The sequence below is a fragment of the Struthio camelus genome, chromosome 20 (assembly GCF_040807025.1).
Source record: "Struthio camelus isolate bStrCam1 chromosome 20, bStrCam1.hap1, whole genome shotgun sequence".
NCBI classification, from domain to species: domain Eukaryota; kingdom Metazoa; phylum Chordata; class Aves; order Struthioniformes; family Struthionidae; genus Struthio; species Struthio camelus.
The window spans coordinates 9711665-9732611 of record NC_090961.1 but is presented as its reverse complement, the minus strand read 5'-3'; the positions used below and the strand labels follow the sequence as shown (position 1 = coordinate 9732611).

Below are 20947 nucleotides of genomic sequence, written 5' to 3'. Positions count from 1 at the left end.
CTTCAGCTAACTAATAAAATTTTAGTGCTTAAACCTTATCAATGCTCTGGAAGGGAGTATTCTTCCCGTTTCACAGAGAAGGAAACCAAGGCACAAAGAACTGAAACGACCTGTTCAAAGTCACACCGAAAATTATTAGCAGAGCCAGCAATAGATTCCTCGAGTCCGGTACCCTGGGGACAGAGCGCACCCACAGGTAAGCTGCACTTACTGGCCAATTAGCTTTTATGGAAACATTTAAGGAAACATTTCCTTTCACAGATTCTGCCTGCTAATTCACTCCCAAGCTTTACCATCCATGAGCGACAGCGTATTAGTTTCAGGCTGTCACGGAGCAACCCAGCGAGCCTTTTCCCTTGCTTGAAGCAAACGCACTTTCAGCAAGTAACGATGTCTGAAAAATATAAAGCACCCCCCGCCCCCCCATACACTGCTAAAAAAAATGGTTTGAAGAGTTTTGTTGCGTGCCCAGGTCTATTAATTAAATCTGACTGATGATTTTGTCAAAACAGAGGGCTACATACAGGGACATGATCCCGCCCTGCAAGGTACTGTACACAGCGGCCAGTGCTCTCTGCACACAAGCGTGCTTCCCCGCATACCCCTCTGTTTAGGTCTGCTCAGCTTACTGGGGCAGAGCAGATTTTACCTATATCCTGTATGCGGCTACCCAGGTTCTGCCTTTGTGGGACCTCGGAGGGAAATGCAGGCAGGGGAAGAAGAGAGAACTGAGAAAAGGATGGCAGAGAGCGAGCAAGGCGCCGGAGAAAAGCACACCCTTGTTTGCTTTCCGTCTCTCCGCTGAGAAACAGTTAATAGGTTGCAAGGTTTCCACCCTTCCAGGACTGAGCCTTTTTCCTCCCCTTTCGAGTGCCCCCTGCCTTCCTCCTCCAGTGACTGGGAAGCTGTGACTGCTCTACACCGCTGACACCTCGGCTGCTCTGGAAACCCATGAACTGTTTGAGAAAGGTCAGCTGGCAGCCTCTGCATCCCTTCTCCTGGCTTTCCATCCCCTCCGGCCTCGGGCAGTGCAGGAGCCCCCTCTGTAGGCAAAGGCCCAGATTTACCAGCGTCCTCTGCTTCCTGACAAGCCTTTTCAGCAAGACCCCCTCTTCGCCCACCCCAACCCAAGCCCCCGCAGCCCCTGCCATGGAGCTAAGGCTGCTGGGTCTCTCCTCTGCTGCTCATTAATAGCTGGCCCTGTTCGATGGGATGTTAACCCAGCCTGGATGTCCAGGACAGCCAATTTGCCATCAAAACAGCCGATTTCTTGCCAGCCTGCTGTTGACAAAATAAAACAAGCAAACTTCTGTACAGTTCTGGACTTTGGTACCTCTCCTAGGCCCGGAGCTGCCCTCTCTCCAGCCTCTTGTGCCTCTCCAAGCCAGTCACCACCTCTTCTACAATTTGTTGCCAAATCCAAGTTCCCTGGTGCTGAGCACTTTCTCAGCTCGCGTTTCTTGTGCGGTCCCTCTCAGTATGACAAAAAGAAACCATCCACCCTGGGGACCACAGCTCCTTCTGCCTCCTTTCTTCTGTACCTCCTTATCCTGGCACCACACATCATCCAGTGGAGAGTCTACAGCTTTACCACAGCTCCCCCACACCACAGCCTTAAAAACTGTTCAATTCAAAATGACCCCATTCAGTCCGTCAGAAATACTGCAAAATCCCCCCACAGCTTTTACCGGGGCCAGCAGTGAATTAAGGACAGGCAGATGCCAGAGAGGAAGTAGCAGAAGCAAAATTCCTCCCTGGATGCAAACAGGCGCTATCCTTCCCCAAAGGGGAGTCTTCCAGGGGGTAGGAGGTTAGCAGCTGAGTCAAGGGCTTCTGGCAGTCATCAGCCACTACTCAGCTTGACCACAGCTTTTAAGTAAACGTGTGCATTAGCCTGTGTTTACTGCTCTCTGTCCTCAGTTACAGGACCCCCTCCTCAGAGATGCTCAGCCTATGTTCACTATTTCCTCTTACTAATATGTCCAGAATTTTGCTTTAACACCTCTTCCAGAAAGCCGCATACCAAGGGCATTTGCAGCCTCGTAAGAGTCCCTGCTCCCAGACGGCCTCTACCTGGAGGAAACGCATACTCTCACCCACTCCTGGCCCCCCTTTGGATGAAGTCCCAAGACTTGCTATTGCTCACAAAGACATGCCCCATGAAAAACTGGAGTAGAAATTAGAAGGAGGGGAAGAAAAAAAAAAATCTAAAGCCAATTTGTATGCACCTTGAAATAACTTGATTTCTCTAGTGTCCCAAGAGCACTTCTGTCTGAGATGTAACATTACTCATTTTCATTTGGAGAAGTTTCAGCATGTAACAAAAATACCTCAAGCTCAGTAATGAGGCAAGAAATCGTGCTTACGTAGCTGAGCAAGTAACATCACTCAACTCCCCTGTCCTTGCAGCAGAAGAAAAATGATTGGAGAATAAATTAATCCTAATAAATGTGGAATTCTGATCAGGCATATATAACCAGCAGTGCGTCTGCAGTATGAGCAACTGATGAAGTCATTGCTTCAAAGGTGCCTTGACGGAATTAGTCACTTGTAAAACAGAGAGAGGAGAAAATCCCGCTTCTTTTGTTAAGGAACATGAAAATGCTCCACATATCGGAGTGATTTATGGGTTACAGTGCAGCAAAATTAGAGTGTGCTGCAATTAGGGTCGCTCTCTCAGTAACTACAGAGACGAAAGGCAGAGAGATGAGTGAAAGGATGGACAGGATGCAGAAGGGCCAGATGAAGGCAAAACGCCAACACCACATTTCTGTGCGGTTGGTTTTTAAAACAGGGATTATTTCCCCTTTGCACAAATCATTGCAGGGGGAAGCGGGCTTCACATTTAAAACTGGTGCCACTGAAGATGAATCGAGCCATTAATCACGAGCACGAGTATCTGTAATTAGAGCCGCTGGGAGGCACAGGAGCAAGAGTCAAAGGCTCTAACAGGATTATGGACAGAGCTGGATTGTTTTATGACTAATATTAGCAGATAGAGAGAATCGATCACGTGCTCTTGGAAGTCAGCTGATTAGCGGAGAGGGGGAAGGGAGGAAGCAATTTCCCAACTCCAACCTTGCTGGGTGGCGTTCGGTCTCCGCTGCACTGCCTGGCCCCTGCTGTACGTAGCAAGAGGACAGTGAGGTTTGCCCCAGCGTCTTCCTTCCCGGGTACCACCGTGAGAGAGGGCCCTTCCCACCGGCAGCTGTAGCCCTGGGGTACCGCATCAGCCACCGGCCAAAAGCCAGGGGTTGCTGGCTGACCCGGCCGCGCCACTCGGCGTATCCCCCACGAACGCGCCAGCTGTTTGCGGCTGGAGGACGCAAGCAGATGCTGAGCAGCCGACCCTCCTGGAGCACAGCTGGGGTGAGCAGAGAGCACCTCTCTGGCTACCCGGCTCTCGTGTTATCTGCTTATCCCAGCCTTGCTCAGATGGCCTGGGTGGCTCGCCTGCTTCCCCCACGCAAGCCGTCTCTCCAGCCTGGCTCACAGCAAGCCCCGGCATGCCTCTCTGCCTCTCGTGGGACGGGCCCCTGCGAGAAGGCTGGGAAAGCCAGGGGCAGGCAGCAGGGCACCTGGCAGGGCAGGTGCTGAACTGCCCCCCCCCCCCCCCCCAGGCTCCTCTCGCGCGACCTTGGCATGAGCAACTCGCAGCCTCTCCTACTATCTAGGTGCCCCCGAAGTCCACTTTTAAGAGGTTACTGCTGCTTCTCTAAGCTCATCCTTGAGGACTGGGAGTGAGCTAGCTGTCAGCTTCTGAGCCCCAAAAGAAGAAGAGACTACCATCTCATGCTTCTTGTTCCCAGAAAGCAAGGTGTCAAGGCCGGGCTGTGGCTGGTCTGACACGGTCCAAGAGACACCCAGAAGCTCCCACAGCTGGAGGGCTAAGAACAGACCTCTGGTGAACCCAGGACTCCATGGAGGAATATTCTGCATAGTCAAGGCCTTCCCTTCGGTCTGTATATTCATCCTAGCAGGGTCCAGTGCGCTCCAGAGGGCCCAGATGAGACAGCTGTGTCATCGTACCAGGACTCTGGGCTGGAGGGCTGCCTTGACGCAGCTTTTGGAGGGTAGCTGTTAACCACCGCCTCCCAGGGAGCTTTGTACCAGAATGGGATGGACCCGACTGGTTCTTCACTGCTTTGGGGTAGCTATCATTCCTGCTGGCCACTGCCCTTAGCAGTAAGGTCATATCTTCCTGGGTTTGACACTCTCCATCTACCGAAAAGACATCTAGTTTGTCTACAGGAACTATAAATTGAAATTTGAAAATAATCTGAAGCCAAGTATGAACTGTTGTGGCTTTAGAGCAGAAATCACAGCAAGTATTTGCTGTACAAGAGTTTAGATCCTTTGCTCTTAACAGCCAGCTCCCCACCCCACACACAGTTTTTGTCCATTACTGCTCAGTTTCCCAGACTGCAGTAAATTTCACCAGTTACATTGCGATTTCCACAGATCACAGCACAGAATTAGGCAAAAGCCAAGTATTATCCTTGATTGCGCACAAGCTTTCCTCTCACAGCAAAGCCATACTGCTAGTTGTCCTGCACGCCTGCATCCAGTGTCCTCTCACGCGCATGCAAGTCAGTGCACCAGAGGGAGAGAGACAGAGTGTGGTGTCCCTCAGCTCCACCTGAAGCAATTCTAACTCCACTAACACCTCTGTCTCCCTGATGCTAGCCACCTTTCTGAAGAGTGATCCTCATTAAAGCTAGCAAACCGATTCATGGACCTATGCATCTGTGCATCTCCAAAGCTGAGAATCAGGTCTTCTCAGGGAGGGTAAATGCCCTTATTGGGGAAGCCAGCCCCAAGAACAGCCCATCCATGGATGGCAGAACAACTGCAGAAGCTGCCCTGGCTGCTATGTATGAAGAACCACCTGGCTTGGAGCTCTAGTGAGAGAGTTCCTATCCCAGTGTCACTTTATTTCATCAGAGCCTGAGTCATCAAATCACCATGAACAACCCTCAGGACTTTGCTTCAAGAGTCGTGATCGGAAACTTCATTTATTAAATCAATGATCATTCCATATCTATCATCTTACTGTTAATAAAATGAAACAGGGGCTGGAAGGAACACTGCACGCTGGTGCCTGGAGTCGGTTTTGTATTAACAGCACTTACGTCCGGGAGCTCTGCAAAACTGCTTTTCTGGATCAGCATGCGAGAGGAGGAGGAGGCACTACCCTATACTCCAAAAGGGTCTCCAGCATCAATGTGGTGAATTCCCCTTCTCCGATACCCCTTGAGGTGCCGTTTCAATGCAATGTCCCTAATCAGTACAGTGCTGAAATAAGCTTCTCCCTGGAAAAAGTATCTCACTGACTTTCACTATGTCTTTGAGTAGGCCAACGTGAGATCCTCCTTCAAACGCTTGTTATGCGGCACAGATGAAAACGTGCACTTAAATGCTAACCCTCACGGACCTCTCTGCGATGTATTAAACTCTGCAGCCGGCGTAACATAGGCTAGCAAGAAGGAAGATCTCTCCGACTCAAAATGCTCATAATATGAAGCTTTTCCTATCCCAGGGTTCAGCATGACACGGTGCCCATTTGAAAGAAAAACGTTCTCTCCTCTGCAAACAAGCCAAAGCGGCAGGTCAGCACTGCCTGCTCCTCCCTCTTGCAAAGGGGAGGTCATGGTCCTGAACTCTGGAAGAGCAGGATTACAGGGGTGGAAAAGGGTTCAGGAACAGCCACTCCCAGCAAAGACCAAGTCAAGCTGATGCTGAGATAAGACCCCTCCTTGACCCCACAACACAGGCTCCATCAGTGGAAAACCCACTGGGGGAAGGCTACAAAATACCCATTCTATCCCCCATAACCCAAACTAGCCACAGCAGTATTTCCTATTATGTCTCCATAACCTAATCTGACCCCCTCTAGGGTCTCCAGATTAATATCTGAGAAAGCTCACAAGTCCAATCACCCAATTACAAGGAGGAAAGGTTTATCCTATCTAAACAGCAAGAAGTGTAACATAGACCCAGCTGCCCCCTCCCTCCTGAGAGCCAGATCTCAATCCATAGCAAGCTGAACAAACCAGAAGAGGGTCACAGGAGAGGTGGAGAGGGTCTCTCCCTGCTCTCATATCATATGAAACCTGGAGGAGGAGTGGCTATTTTAACTGGCAAATCCCCTGACTCAAGGTTTAATCCCTCTCCATCTTTGCTTAATTTCCCCCACACCTACACAATATGGGGAAGAGACAAAACGCCCCACCTTGAACCACTGCTCAGCAAGAGCAGCTCATACCGTTTTGGTGAACAGGGAGGTAGGGGATAACGGTCGTCAGGGGACGCAGCACGCACAGCCCAGCTTGGGAGATGCAAGAACCACGTGCCACCTAATACAGAGGTGCCTGGGGAACGGTGTGGAGCAGAGCAGCCTAGATGCCGACAAATGAGAGCAGGCAATGGGCAGTATCACAGCCCGGAACAACTGCAGCTTTTGCTCCAAGGCTGACTTACTGTCCTGCCTCTGGGAGCATCCCCAGCACACGCCCTGCACTGGGGCTAAGAGGGGTTTCAAACGGGACAGAATAGGCTGTCCTAAAGCAGCTTCTGTGCTTCCCTGGACCCTGGTTAGCCTTGTTCCCTTCTAGAGAAGCATGGAGGGATGCTATCTATCTTTTTGCATTGTATTTCAATCACTTGACAAAAATTAACATACAGGGGAAACCTCAACAGCATCCAGAAGACTGGAAAACAGATCTACTACCCTTTTCAGGATTTCATCTCAGGCTTTGGCTAGAACGAGAGAAACATGCAAAAATCTACGGTAGGATCTTAGCCTGGCAAAGAACCTCAGTCTGTGCATGAGTCGGAGCATATCCAAAGGGAAGACCCATGTACTTAATTCAGTAACCATGCCCAAGTTTTCTCCCAGAGCGGGGTCATGTTGCATCCATGGGTGCCTTACAGCCTAGATTTTCCAAGTAGCTCAGGGATGCGCTGCCAAGTACCAGTTTTGCAAGCGTAACTGAGCTTCCCTCCAAATTCCAGCCACAATTTATTGATTAGAAAAGCCTGTCTAGTCAATAAAGGCTCCTATGAAAAGGTTTCACCGAATGGCATTCGCATGCCATGATCAGTCCAGCTGTGTTAGCAGCCTTCTCTTTTGATGCGTTCTGACAAGATGGATTTGTGGCCTTGACTTTTCCAGATCAGGAGAAACTTAATCCTAGGGGATAATATTACAGACCAGTAGGAAACTCCATGACTGGCCTCATTAACTGCCATTTAAGAAGTTCAGAGCCTTCTCGGCTAAAAGGGAGCCTCTACAGCTGTCCTTTGCCTTGAGGGAGAGGTCTTGCTCTCTGAACAGACAGTGCAAAGCTCTTGGCAAACATTACGCCCTTAAAGCGCATAACATACTCCCAGCACCATCCAGGCTGCTCAGTCCCCTGTAGTCAGCCAGGAATCGACAGACAGCCCCAGCTCTCCTCCTGTGAAGCAATTTGGGAGGAAGCGAAGATAATGCCCATTTCTGTCCAAAGGGTGTTTGGGCAGATAAAAATAAAAACCTGGAACTACCATATGGAAATCTGAATTAATGAAATATTTCAGCAACTGACTCAACACTAACTGAGAGCTGAGAACCCGCTACCTCCCTTCTGCTTTCCAGGATACAAAAATGACACTGGTAGGTGGAAATAACTACAGCTGTCCCAGTGGGAGAGAAATCAGTGCTTCACAGTGAATGTAATAGCCAAAATTAAGCACTTGCTTGGTGTTATTACACAACACAACCCAGGAAGCAGCTTCCAAAAACTTGACCTTCTCTTCAAAGACTTCCTTTTGAATTAACTTTTCTTTTGCTAACAAGAAGTGAAGTGGCTTCAGTGCTCAGGAAAGGTGCTCTGGGAACCGGAAATATCTTTACCCGTGTACTGGTTACAACTGAGGCAGCAACAATGACAACTTCCACACAACAGCCCTGCCCCACACAGGTTCCCCATACAGAGGGGTTAACAGATCAAGCTCCACTGCATTTCCATTGCCGGCATAAAAGTGAACCATTACTCATCGACCCCCCCAAACACCCGCTGCTCACTAAAAAACCAACAGAGATCCTTCACACCGATCACCGAGGAGCTAGCAGGTTGGAACAACTGCTGAGCACTGACCTGATGCAAGGTGGCCAACGCTAGATCACCAGCTCCTGACAGCCATCAGGTCCTCCTTTGCTCTGCTGAGGTTTGAAGACGTCTTTTGAAGATGAGTCAAATACACAGATGACCTCTGAAAGGGCTGCCTGTCACTCCTCGGCTGCACGAGCTAACTTTTCCTGAACATTGGCATCTTTATGCTGAGAGCAGCAGCCTGGTTTATAGAGCAGAACAGATGAACTGCTTTCCTGCAACCAGAGACCGTGGTCTCATCCCCAGCCCTGTTTGCAGTCCACCAACTGCAGAGAGCCTGTGGCCCCATGGCCAACTTACGAGTAAAACACTTCTTTAAAAAAAAAAAAAAGGCACTTAAAAAGGCACTTATATTAACATTGCTTCATTCGTTACCTAGAGTTTTGCATCCTAAGGGCTTTACAGAGGCAGACAAAAATCATCCTCCACAGTCAAAACCACTATTATCTTTATTAATAACTGGTTTAAACACTGAAGTTTTAATATTCCCCCTCACACTTGGCTAGCATTAATTGTAATTCTGGATGTTCGCATACATACCCAATTCACAGCTGAACCTCAAGCTCCTACAACTTGCTGAAGTGCAGCATCGCCTCCTGCTATTCTTTTCAGTGCTCAGTATGTTTGGAAGTCAGGACTATTATTATGTGCCTTAAAATAATCTGTATAGAGTTTAACTCCTGACAGGCATAGTATTTGTTTTGGCCAGATTGTTTGCTTTTCTCTTCTCCTTCCAATCCATAACTGGTTTTCATATGACAGTAGCAGCACAGCATGTACACAAGAGGGATGCACGGGGAAGTGATGGTTGCCATAGCTATATCTATACAGCCCCAGCCGCCCAGACACTTCAGAATGGCATACTCTTTAAAGAGCATAATTAAACATTCATAAATAAAATACTCTCAAGCCTCAATCTGAAGCATAACTTGCAAGTTTACAAAACATTCTGGTTTGACCTATTTTATACTTTCTTTCACAAAGATCAAATGCATTCAATGACTTTTCCTCTGCAGAACAGCATTGCTCTAGAGAACCTTGTAATGCCAGCACTGTGACTTTCACAGATTATATATAACCACACTCTCGACTTCTGCAAATCATTCTGCCTAGTCTATTCCCCAGGGACCCTCTCCAGCTTACCTGTCAAGCTCTCCTCCACATCACAGTCCTACTGCAAATAGCTAAGCTCTGCTGGTATAACAGAGGGCCTCACTTTGACCCTGACCAAACTGCCAAAACCAGCATTCTCTTGTTCTGAGGTCTACGTGATGTTCAACAAGCTCTTTCAGCAGGCTGTGTTTCTGTTCCCCTCCTTTCCTCTAGGATTACAAGCGGTTCCAGATGAGGGCCATCTCTTTCCATGAATGCGATCAATGCCCAGTCAGGATTCCTCAACATTGTGAGAAATAATTTAGCTTGGGAATCTCTGTTTAGACCTCTCCTGTCCTTCAGGGACATGGCACCTTACGATCAAGAGCAGCACTGCTGTACAAAAGCACACGAGTGGTATATGTTTTTGTTGAGTTTTTTCCCCTTCAATTAATAGCCCACAGTATCGCCCAACTGCAGAGGCTCAGCTGCCAACATATACTGAACTGTAGAAATGGTGCTACCGAAAAGACAGAGATAATCAGTGTAAGACCCTGCACAGAACAAGGTGGAAGAGGACAGGCTACAATAGAGGTAGAGCCTTGGAATTCATCTTTTGTGATCTGCCAGCAGCAACAGAGAGCAAGTAATGTGTTGTGGCAGTATCGTATTTTACACTCACTGTCACCTATAGTGATGGATGCTGCATCTGCAACACCTCTGCAGTCACATAAGCAGACAGCCCATAACCAGCACATCAGCGACCACTGGATTAGAGGGCTTTTGGAGAGTAGAGAAAGAGGCCGTAGGTTTGCAGTCAATGACCACCCTAGCTTGCTAACTCTAAAGGAACGTAAGCGACAACCTTCTGAGGTCTTTGCTGCAAGTGATACTTGGCTCATCCTAAGGCCTCGCTGCATGAAGATCCAAACTCACCTTTATCCCAGCAATCGGCTCCACGTTAAACTTCTCAACCAGGGAAACAAAACAAAAAGGAAGAATAAGGGCAAGCCCCCTCATCTCTCCTCACACAGCACATCTCCCAGAGAACGGACCTATGTGAAGTTACGTCTTTTTTTTAAGAAGCACCAACCCTAGTATGTAACCAAAACTGCATAAACAATAATTCAGCTTTGCATGAATTATCTCTCCCCGCCGTCTAGTGCTGAGGTTAACCTATTGCCTCACTGATGTGCCCTTGGGCAAGTCATTTTAATCTCTGGGCCGTTTTTCTCCTCCCTTTGCAAAGCAGGGAGAACCGCTTCTTACCTCAGAGCTTGCAAGGGTCTTACTTATTAACAGCAGCAAAGTGTTTCGAGATCCTCCTTTTGCTCATACGTCAAAACAAATGCCACCACAGGTCTTCGTGCAGCTCCCTGTGCAAACGCATGTTGGCCATCTCTCCCCGGGCTGCTCTGCCAACCCCCGGGGATTGCATGTGGAGGTGCTGCAGGAGCTCCGCAGCTTTCCTGCGGCCCCTGGGGGGTGGGGGGGGGTGGGGGGGTTAATCGCTCTGCCAGAGGGAAGCGCTTTTCTGGAGAGGCCCCATTTATTCGGCCTTCCTTTGACAGAACTTCCTCTGGATCCACAAGAGCAGGACAGGAGGTCTGTGCCGTTCGCTTTTGGCACCCTGCCCGCAATTCAATCTGCTCCCGCTGCCGCCGCCGCTCCTCGCACTGACAAGCCCTCCTCCTGACTCCACGGATGAGGTCATCTCTAATCTGGGGAGATGGCGTGAGTGCTGCGAGACAAAGCAAGCACCCCCAGCCTTTATTTGCTCAGCTCCTCAAGGACAAGCTGCATCACACCGGAGCCTGTTTGATTTCTAATTTGCAGCTTAGATGGTGGGACTTGGTCCCCAAATTTACAAGCTGGAGCAACGCAGAGGGGCTGTAGCACAGCTCTAACCCCTGGCAGCATCCAGCAGGGAAGCCCCCACTAGCCTTGGCAAGGCCCTGTTTGATGGATGCCCGCGTGGTGCAGAGGTCCAGCTGGCAAGGCAGGAAATAGAGGCACAAGCAGGCGTTGAAAAACAGCATCACAGAGACAAACATCGCAAAAGGGACCAAGGAGCTCCCAGAGCTACGCAGCATCGCAACAGCAATACAGCCACGGCCATCCCCATGGGAGCAGCGCAGCCCTCCCCCTGCCGAGCCACAGGTCCCTATCCGTCACGTGGCACAAGCATATCCCTTGTCCCCCACTCCGCAGCCACTCCCAGGCCTGCCATGCGTGTGCTACAAATATGTTTAAGGGCTTTTTTATTTTTAAACCTTTGGCTAATGCTATTTTTAACTCCATGTCTGAACAGCCACCCTATTGCTCCCCCAGCGATAAGGTGAGTAGGAGATGGGGTTAGTGATGTTACACAATCGTCCCGCTTGCTCCAAAGTGAGGGCCAGCTAACAAGGAGCCTTTTCATTGCTCTGACCCGTGAGCCATGCGCAGTCAGGGTGCCAGGCAGGTCCTCTCCTTCCCTCTCCTCCCAAGGGGTTGACCACGCTGAAATCTCATACTCACAGGTGCAGCGCATCGATGCACACTGCTGCAGGGCAAGCGGCATCACTCAGACTAGCGGTGAAACATCGGTAACAGCTACACAAAGATAAGCCCATGGGCTAGTCAGCTAGGCTTGTCCTGCCAGCTGGTGTGCGGGCACAAAAAGCATGTCTGAACATAAAAACCCCACAGCCCTTGCATTTTACATCCTTGCAACACATGCATTAACCCACCACAACCCTAGGACAGGAGGGCTTTCTTGCAACCGTCCCTGCGTTGGCTTCCAAAACCCACCGATAAACAGGGGTATAAGTGAATGCTGGCAAATAATGAAGAGAAAATAACTTTTTTCCCCCCCGCCTTCTTCACTTGCATGTACTACTTATCCACCTGTAGTCCACCCTAGCTGTGAAAATAGGTCCCCACCTTTGAGTGACTGCTGTGGTGAGCCTGAGCGCCGATGAGGCCTGGGTCTAACTGCATCTTCCTTGCCGTGGCCACCTGCGGGTGCAGGGACACTGCTCCTGCTGTGGCTCGCGGCACTCCCACAGGGCAAGCAGCCTGGCGGCTTTCTGCTTGAATGCTCCCGATCAGCCCTCGCTTTGCTGCCCAGCCTGAGCCGCCCTGCGCAAGTGGGAATTGTCTCCAGCCCTGCTCCCCTGCTGGCAACCCTATAGCCGAGGGTCCAAGGGCGCACACAGGGGGTGAAATACCCCACCAGGAAGCCACGTCCAAGGCCTGCCCAACCAGGTCAGCTCCATTAGACAGTTCGGGTGGCGTTAAATCCTGCATGGGTCTGTCTGGACTTCCTGCCTCCCTAGGAGGCTATTGCCCTTCATTCATCTTTCAAATGTATTTTGGGGCAAGAGGTACTGCTCTCAGAGACCAGAGGGCTTCCCCACAGGATATGCATTAAAGGGAGACGAGGAGAAGGATGATCTTGGACTGGGGCCGATGACAAATCCCGGCTTTACCAATGACCATATCCTTGAACTTAGTCAAATCTCTCAGCAAAGGGAGGTTTAAAGCAGCTCTGGGAGCTAGAGCCTGACACCCTCACCTTTAAGGGCAGCACGGTGCAAGGACCCAACCTTTCATCTCAGATTCTTGGCTTCCAACTCTAAAATCAGGGCAAGGATCCTCTCATCTTTCTACCCATCGCCTCGGGGCAGCAGGCTGCCAGCGCTCCATGCGCAGGACTGTCTCAGGCTTGCCATCCCTGCTGAGCGCGGAGCAGCCCAGCTCTCGGCGGGGGCCTTTCCAAGCGATGGTCACCACAACGAACACGAGCAATACTCCAGGCCCCTCATCTGCGACAGGACGGGGAGGCAGCCTGGGATACGGCGACGAGAACTGAGAAATAGAAAGCGCTTTGCATGGCGTTCATGTTATCCCTTCGGCCCTCCCCCTCGTCCCCTTTGGAGCTTCTTAACTTTAGAAACCTTCCTCCAGAGGAGTGTTGGAGTGACAGAAAACATTTTCCAAGCCTAATATCAGTTCCAGATGTTCACAGCCATTTCAGTTTGTACCTCACCCTGTAAAACACATTTTTCTCTCTCTCCCCGTCTCAAGTGCGGAGCCTGCTTCTTCTATGACATAATGCGCTGGCTTGTGCGGCCGGCGCGCGCACAGACACGCACGCTCGCGCTCTCGCCCTCTTCGAGAGCCTCGTGTGCAAACAAAGAGCATCACTCAACTACAAAGCTGTCGCACACATGGAGTTACGAGTAATTTCCACAAGTTTTAATAAACAGTTTGGGATGTAATTGCTCTCCGCCTTCTCTGCTAGCTCCTGCGCGGGGAGCCGCTCTCTCCCCGCTCGCTGGTGTTGAAAGCGTGGTTTGCTTCGCACACAAGTTCACCTCAGGAACCAGCCCTATTAGCATCAGATGGTCCGAGGGCTGTGTTTCTCTAAGCACTAGTAATAAAGCTCTTCAAAAAACAAACAAAAAAAAAGAGCTTAGCCGGGGGGCAGCTGACCCACGTGAGCTCCCAGATTCTTTCACCCTGTCCTCTAACACCTCTGTCCAGCACATGGAGACCAGGCAAGGGAGGAGGGGGATGCACGTTAGGCCAGCCTTAAACCTTGCTCCTGACTCAGCTCCAAGAAGAAGAGGAGCAAATATTTTCTGGCTCAAGGGAAAGACTTCAACTTCCAGTTGCAAAGCAAGTGGGAGGCCAAGCAGTTTTGCGAGTAGACTGGAGTCTTTTCTGGGGGAGAGGACGGAAGCAGAAAGAGTGTTAGGCTGGGGGTCAGGTACCATCTAGAAGTGCAGCTTGCCAGAGAGCTGAAAAAAACGGGCTGGCACAGCTCTAAGCCAGAGCCAGTACCAGGAATCACAATAAGAAATGGCTACAAGTGTAACAAGAAAAGATAAAAATAATTTAAAAAGCTAATAATCCTCCCAGAGATCTAAGAGAGAAACTGCAGCAGCCTCATGAACCTTCATAGCTCATAGGCTCTTCTCAGCCCAGCGCTCCCACGTTCTGCAAATACCCATCCACTGCCCAGCAAGAGGAACAACCCCCTTCTAACTGTCAGCACCACAAGACTGCTGGGAGAGAAAGATCTGGCAATATCTGTCAAAAGCACCTCAAAGTTCACATTTTTTTCCTTCCCCACAGAGGTTCCCCATTCTGGATTTTTTGTGTGTGCGTGCCCACAGATGCTGATCTGATGTAATGGCAACATGCTGCAGTATGATGGTGGACGACAGTTGTGAGGAGATCATCACAGATGGATTTCTGACTGGACTGAGCACAGTACCAAATGAAGCCTGAGAGCTGTACGGACTCAGCATCCCTGCAAACCTAGGCAAGGTATTTGCAAGAAGCAAGTCATATGGCATTAGGGGCCGACAGGGTGGAAAAGGAATGAAGGAAGGAATGTTGTTTGGTTATAAACAACATAAAAAAAAAAAAAAGAGGAGAGATTTAGGATTGGCTTTTTCCTTTGTTAATGGGGTCATTCTGTCCTGAACGGTCCCCCAGAGCAGAGAGAGGGGAGCGCAGCTCCTCACAATGCATGTCAAACACATGGCAGTCATAAAAAGAAAATAATAATAATAATCTGTATTTCCTACTCTGGCTGCCAGGCAAAGATCCAGCCACTTCAAAGGAGAAACCCCATGTTTCCCTGGTCTGGCCTCACCTGACCAATGTGCGAGCAGTCTGGAATCCCCATCCAAAACAAAGCGCTTCCTTTGGTGGCTTGTTTTCTTTTTTTCCCATTACTGGAGGGTGCCCCTCCAAGATAAAGAACAAGCCTTCTTCCATGCCAGGAAACTAGAAACAGAACCCAGGGACTGTGGCCACACCGGGCAGTTCTGGAAGTGGATGCTGGCAGAAAGGTGCAGGGGAAAGTTACTCTGGGATAGGGCAGATGTACAAACAAGGAGACACAGCTCCTTCTCGTGGGGGTCTCTACAAACAGCTGGGGCCTCTGCAGACATGGAGCTCTAGCTCTTTCCAGCAGAAAAGAAGCCCAGTTCTCGTAGCGCAAAAACTTGGATAGGGCGGTAGAAAGGGACATATAAGCGTCTAGAACAGATGCGTTTGAGATGAACGGGCAGGGTCAAAATTTCTCTATGGCTGTAAGGGGGAGCAGCCTGCTCCACGGCAGCTCTCGGCAATAGAGGACTTGGCCCAGGAGGTCTTAGAAAATTTGCGAGGAGAAGAAAAAAAGCCGCCACCACAGGCAAAGGAAGCTTCCAACTGAAACCTATGATCTGTTCGCCTCCTCATTCCTTGCAGAGACAAAGAGGGATTGCCCTCGTGCAGCTCACAGCCTGGCTCTAGGCGATCTTGCTGCGATCGTGTTTTTGACGGAGCCATCGCAGACTGAAACCCCCAGTTCCCAACCAGGCCTGCCACACACCAACCACCAGAATCAGACGCTTGCATGTCTTTACTCTTTTTCCTCCAGGTCCCTGGATTTCAGGGGAGCCTCTGGCAAGACAGAAGGTACAGCAACCTGACACTAGGCCTGCCCCTACATTAGGTCTAGTCCTTCGTCTTTGCGGATCACCTGGCCATACAAGCCTCTCCATAAACTGATCAGGCTCCTCCTTAAAACAAACAATGTTTTTACCCTCCAAGCAGAAGGCTATTCTGGAGCCTCACTCCACCGATGGATGGAAGCCTTCTTCCAAAATTCCCCTACCCAGAGGTGGATGAAATCTGGCAGTACCAGTACTGGAGGAAGTGACTCTTTGCACAAAGGCAGATATCTGCTTTAGTTAACACTGGCTGCTCCTAACACGTCACATGAGTTTCTTCAATGAACTAAATCCAAAGCCCTTCAGCAAAACGTAGCAGGAGATTTTGCCTGGTTTTCTAACTAGCAGTGGCTGAAGCCACTCAAAGCCTCTAGTGACGTTTTAGAAAATACATCATTGATTCACCCAGATCCAACCACATCCTTCATATCCCTCCACCCTATCCAGCATCTCCCGAAGCATGGCTTGAATTGCTGACAAAGACTTACAAACCAGAGCGCTAAGTCCAAGCCCTGGCAACTGAACTCCAATCAACAGAAGTTTCAGGTTCCCTTGGAAAACATACACACGGCTCAAATGTTCTCTCCAAATTTTGCAGGCTCCAAATTGCTTTGATAGCTGTGCAATGTAACTTAAAGGGTCCTTTAAGAGGCTGGCATGCAAGGCTATACTCCCTGGAATGGACTAGTAAAGCCCTTGAGTCGTTTGTGGGCAGTCCCCTTCCCACACCCATCACACTGTAGAATGTCAGATTTATCAGATCAAACACTCATTTTAGTTAGAAACTCCAGCTCACAGGTCTCCTATCCAAAAAGGGTAAATCATTTTCTTCTGCTACGCTGCATTTTCTTCCTATATTCCCCCTTCCCCTCAAATAATCACATCTGCAGAAGCCTTCAGAAACTTCTCCTGAAGAGAGTAGTTTCAACACCACATACAACACTTCTGCTTTATGCACCTTTCTGTACTAAAGCAACAAGCTCCCTGAGGAGAGAGACATCACAGCTCCCAGCAGTGCAGAGAGAGCCTGCAACGCTGCACAACCTCCAGAGCAAGAGGAGCTTTCCCTTTGCAGCCTCACTCACCTGTGTAGAGGTCTGTGTCTGTGTACTCATCCACCTTCTTGTGCTGCAGGACGTAGTCAGACACCTTCGTTCCAATTGCAGGCTGGACGTCCAGCCACTCTAAAGAGACTACCGTGCTGGAGGGCTCCACAGTGGGGGAGAGTCGCAAACTGGACAGGACACAGAACAGAAACCAAAGAACACATCAGCTCCCTTTCTGGGGAGGAATCTGCATGTACAAGCAGCGTAACCTCTGGAAGAGTTCACACTCATACGCAGGCGTGTACACAGACCCACAAGGACACTGGGTACAAAGGGAAAGTAGGTAGGTGAACGCAAAAGAAATAAACTTCCAACTGAAAGTCAGCTGGGTGCAGCCTCCTCTGGTGGGTGTCCTCACCTCCCTGCGCTCCCAGAAGAGTCTTGGTCTTGCAACTGAGCCACACAGCCCCAGGCAGCCTGTCTAAAGGAGCCTTCATCTCCTGGGAGAACTCTGTAAACTCAGCCACTCCATGGGGAACTGAGGACCAGATGCCCGGGAGCAAAAGAATAAGGGAGGATCTAGCTTTACTTTCATGCAACCCAGCTGGGTTGAGTCCACACAAGGGGAGGGTCTAGTCTGCATTGTGAGTGAGCAAAGGCAAGGGAGTGAGGGAGGGAGAGAAGGGGTGAGTGTGGCTGTGAATTTACCCAGCTGCAAATGAGCAAGCCTCTGATGGGCGTTAGCAAAAACAAAAGCAGGGCAGCTGCGCACAAACTTGTGCATGAAAGTGTGTGGGTACAGGCGAATGCAGAGAAGCTTTGCACTCCTAGCTGTGCTAGTGCAAAGGCGTACGTTGTTCTTTGCACTGAGGTAAATGACAACAGGGCTATGGAGAGTCCACCTCCAAAAATATAACTGTCTGTTGAACTCAGGATGGGAAATCAATCCCCTCGGAGGATACTGGCTCACTAAGAAGGTGTTCTGTCCCTTGTGGATAGCTGGAATCAGTCTTCCTGCTTTCTCAGCTAATTCCCCATCAGTTTGCTCCTGATTTGCTCTCGCTCTGACAAGCCACAATGAACTGCACTGTAATTCCATTTCTTTCAGCATTTGAAATCTCATTCTACAAGTCCTGCTAATCAGGTGATGAAAGTCTATAAGGAAACCTTCCAGGGCCACAGCCGGAACAAGGACATCCTAAAGGTATCAGTCACATAGTAAGACATGCTGGACTGTAGCCTTGGGCTCAAATGCGAGAGGAAGGAGATGCCCACTGCCTGAGGTGTAACCACACAAAAGCCTGGAAGACAGGGAGCTGGTGCTGTGGGACAGTGACCCGCGGGAGGGGTTCGCACAGATACGTACACAGGCTGAGGGAGAGGGCTGCAGTTCGGGAGTCCATTCTCATCGAAGGCGTTGAGGTCACACCTGCACCAGTCTTCGATAACATCGCCTTTCCCCGAGCACCAGTATGAGCTCATCAGGGCTCCCTTGAAAGCCTGATGTGAGAACAAAAAGTGTGAACACGTATGCTAAAGTCAGTGAAATCCAGCCAGTGGCTCAGCCTCGTGCTGCTGAACGTCAAGGGCACGTGTGCAGAAAGTCTGGGATGCAAGAAGTCTGGGGAGGGGGCCTCCCCAGCTCTGCCACGGACTCTGCATGGCCCTGGGTAAGTCATGCAATCTGCCTGTGTTTTAGTGGAAGGACAGAGCAGTGATGCTGGTTCATCCATGTGCGCTGCTTTTGGTGTGGGGATGGGGAGAGTGCCTGCACAACTCTTCATGCACTGGGGATCTCCTGTGACACAGGACCAAGCTGCCTGACATAAACCCGTTTGCAACACAGGACATCATACCTAGGGTACCTGCGCGCCGCTGTTGCGCACAGTGGAACCTTTCCATGTGTCCCTCCCATAGCTGTTTCTGTCCCCGTGAAGAATGAAGTGATTCCTATGTCCACAGCAATGTAAGCCACTGTCATCCCCCTCATCTGTTTGCTATTCATGTGAGCTGCTCTCCTCCAAGCAAATTTGTGCTTTCCTCACTTGTACAAGCACAACTCACAAGAACAACTGCAAAATCCGAAAAAAGCCCTACAAAATACTTGAAGGCTGCACCCAGCTGGGAACCCTTCTCCCCGTAGGCTGTCCTCAACTTGACCAAGAGCCCTCCTGTCTGCTCCTGGTAATGTAAACTGATCCATAGGAATAACAGCAGATGTCCATCTGCTGGGATCCAAGACTGAAACACTTCCACTAAATTCCCAAAGTCCTTTAGGTCTAATCCCGTGGTGTCTTCCTTCCACTCATCCCACAGCTTGGTGAGCGAGTCTGGGACGGCCAGTCCCTATGCTGGTTCCCACGCTCCAGGAGAGGGTGTTCCTCATTCCATACACTTGTGCAGTTCGCATTTGATGCTTTTATATCTGATTTTGCTGCTACCCTTTGCCTGTCTTGTCTAATTAAGCTTCACACTCAGAAGACAGCATCTCTCACGGCCCATAAACACAGCAAAATATAGAACCGACTTTATGGGACGCCACAAAGCCCTGCTAGAATAATCACACCGCTAAAACTTCATCCATTAAAACAAACCTCTCTGCAATGCTTTTGACCTTTCAAAATACACGTTTTGGGGCCTAAATGCCAAAAAGGTCCTCTCTCATGTACAACAGCCTCGCGGCCAATCTTCGTTCAGCCTGCCCCGCGTACTCAGAGCAGCGCTATTCCGTCCATTCAAATCTCCGGGAGCTCCAGCCTGCGGATGCCTGGATCCTGAGATACAGCCAGCCCTCCGCGAGGTTACGCCTTAAAGATAAAACATGCCCTTTGCGGAGGACAGGGGCAGCTATAGCGGATTTCGTATTTAGCACAAAACTATAGAGAAAGCGCTATCCTGGGCACATTTATAAAAAGAAAAGGTATAAATAGAGCCTGACGTCATCGTTCCTTTTGTTTGGGGTTTTGTCATGTTCCTCAAACGCACAACCACCTTTAACAAGGCGCCTCGAGTCTCTTATGTCTGAAATATTTCTGCTTCCAGACATTTACAAAATGTGACTGTTCCAGAAGGGAAAGAAAAAAAAAAGGAAGGAAGGAAGGAAAAAACATGTGAAAGAGAGAAAGTGTGACATTATCTTATTTCATTCTTTCAAATTTAATTCAAGCACTAGACTGGAAAGGGCATCACAAAGTAATCAGAGAGCGTGGAAGACAGAAAGGAGGAGTTTATCTGACACTGGGCTAAATGGGTGCAGATATACTTCTGTGGGAACCGCCGGCACTGTGTGAGATAGGAACAGAAAGAGATGTGCGGCCGTCTGGTCTGCTACCCCCGGCCCACGCAACCTCCTCCCAGCCCCCCAAACTCCCTGCTGCCGCACCCCCTCTCCCCGTGCCCTCCAGCTGACTGCCGGGCACCGTCACACTGACGGGTGCCGCTGGCCCACCGCGGTCCCCCAACACCCTCAACGGCGGCGTGGCAGCCGAACCTCTGTAAAACCCCGGCCGCCCGCCCCCCCGCAGCCCGGATGCCCCTGGCCTGCTCCCCTCATTTACCCCGCTCCTCCCTGCAGGGAACCCAGAGAAGAAATCCCACCAGCCTCATTCATGCCCTTTAGGCAAATCCAATGGTCCATTTTCTCCTTCTTTCTCTCTTTTCTTCTTCTTCTTCTTTTTTTTTTTTTGTGGTGAGTGCAATGTGGGACGAGCAGTCCCCTTTCCTCCGCCTGCCCAGCCTTACGCACGTTCTAATTAGATCCTGCAGGTACGCAGCCGCGATCTGCCTTGTGTCAACCTTCACAAAAACGAGGTTAGCGAATCGACGCGGCCCTCAATTGCGCTCATTAGGGCGAGCGCACCTACGCGCAGTAACAGGGTTACTCTGAGAAGCAGGAGCCCCCTGGTCCTGGCAACGGCCTCTATTCAATTTTATTGACATTTGTTTCTGGAGGAGCAGCCGACTGACGTCAGCCAGGCCTGGGCGGCAGGGCCGCGGGCTTAGCTGGCAGCTGGCGGGCAGGGTGCAGCGGAGCTTGGCTTCGCTTGCTTTTAATGCGGGTTTCTGGGAAGCATGGGGGCTGGGGAGCATGTGCTGAACGGGGGAGAAGTGGCGAGAGCAAACACAGGGAGGGAAGGGGTAAGGTCTTTCAGGAAGCAGA

The 20947-nt window shown here is 50.2% G+C and overlaps 1 protein-coding gene across 3 annotated transcripts in view; it reads right to left on the bottom strand.

The window, feature by feature from the left end:
- ASTN2 (astrotactin 2) overlaps positions 1-20947 on the bottom strand; it is a 433162-nt gene that overhangs the window by 88554 nt on the left and 323661 nt on the right. For all 3 annotated transcript variants that reach the window (XM_068914561.1, XM_068914562.1, XM_068914563.1), the window contains exons 18-19: positions 18155-18288; positions 16828-16976 (exon numbers count right to left, since the gene is read on the bottom strand). In XM_068914561.1, coding sequence (XP_068770662.1) covers positions 16828-16976; positions 18155-18288 — 283 coding nt within the window. The remainder of the gene's footprint in view (positions 1-16827; positions 16977-18154; positions 18289-20947) is intronic.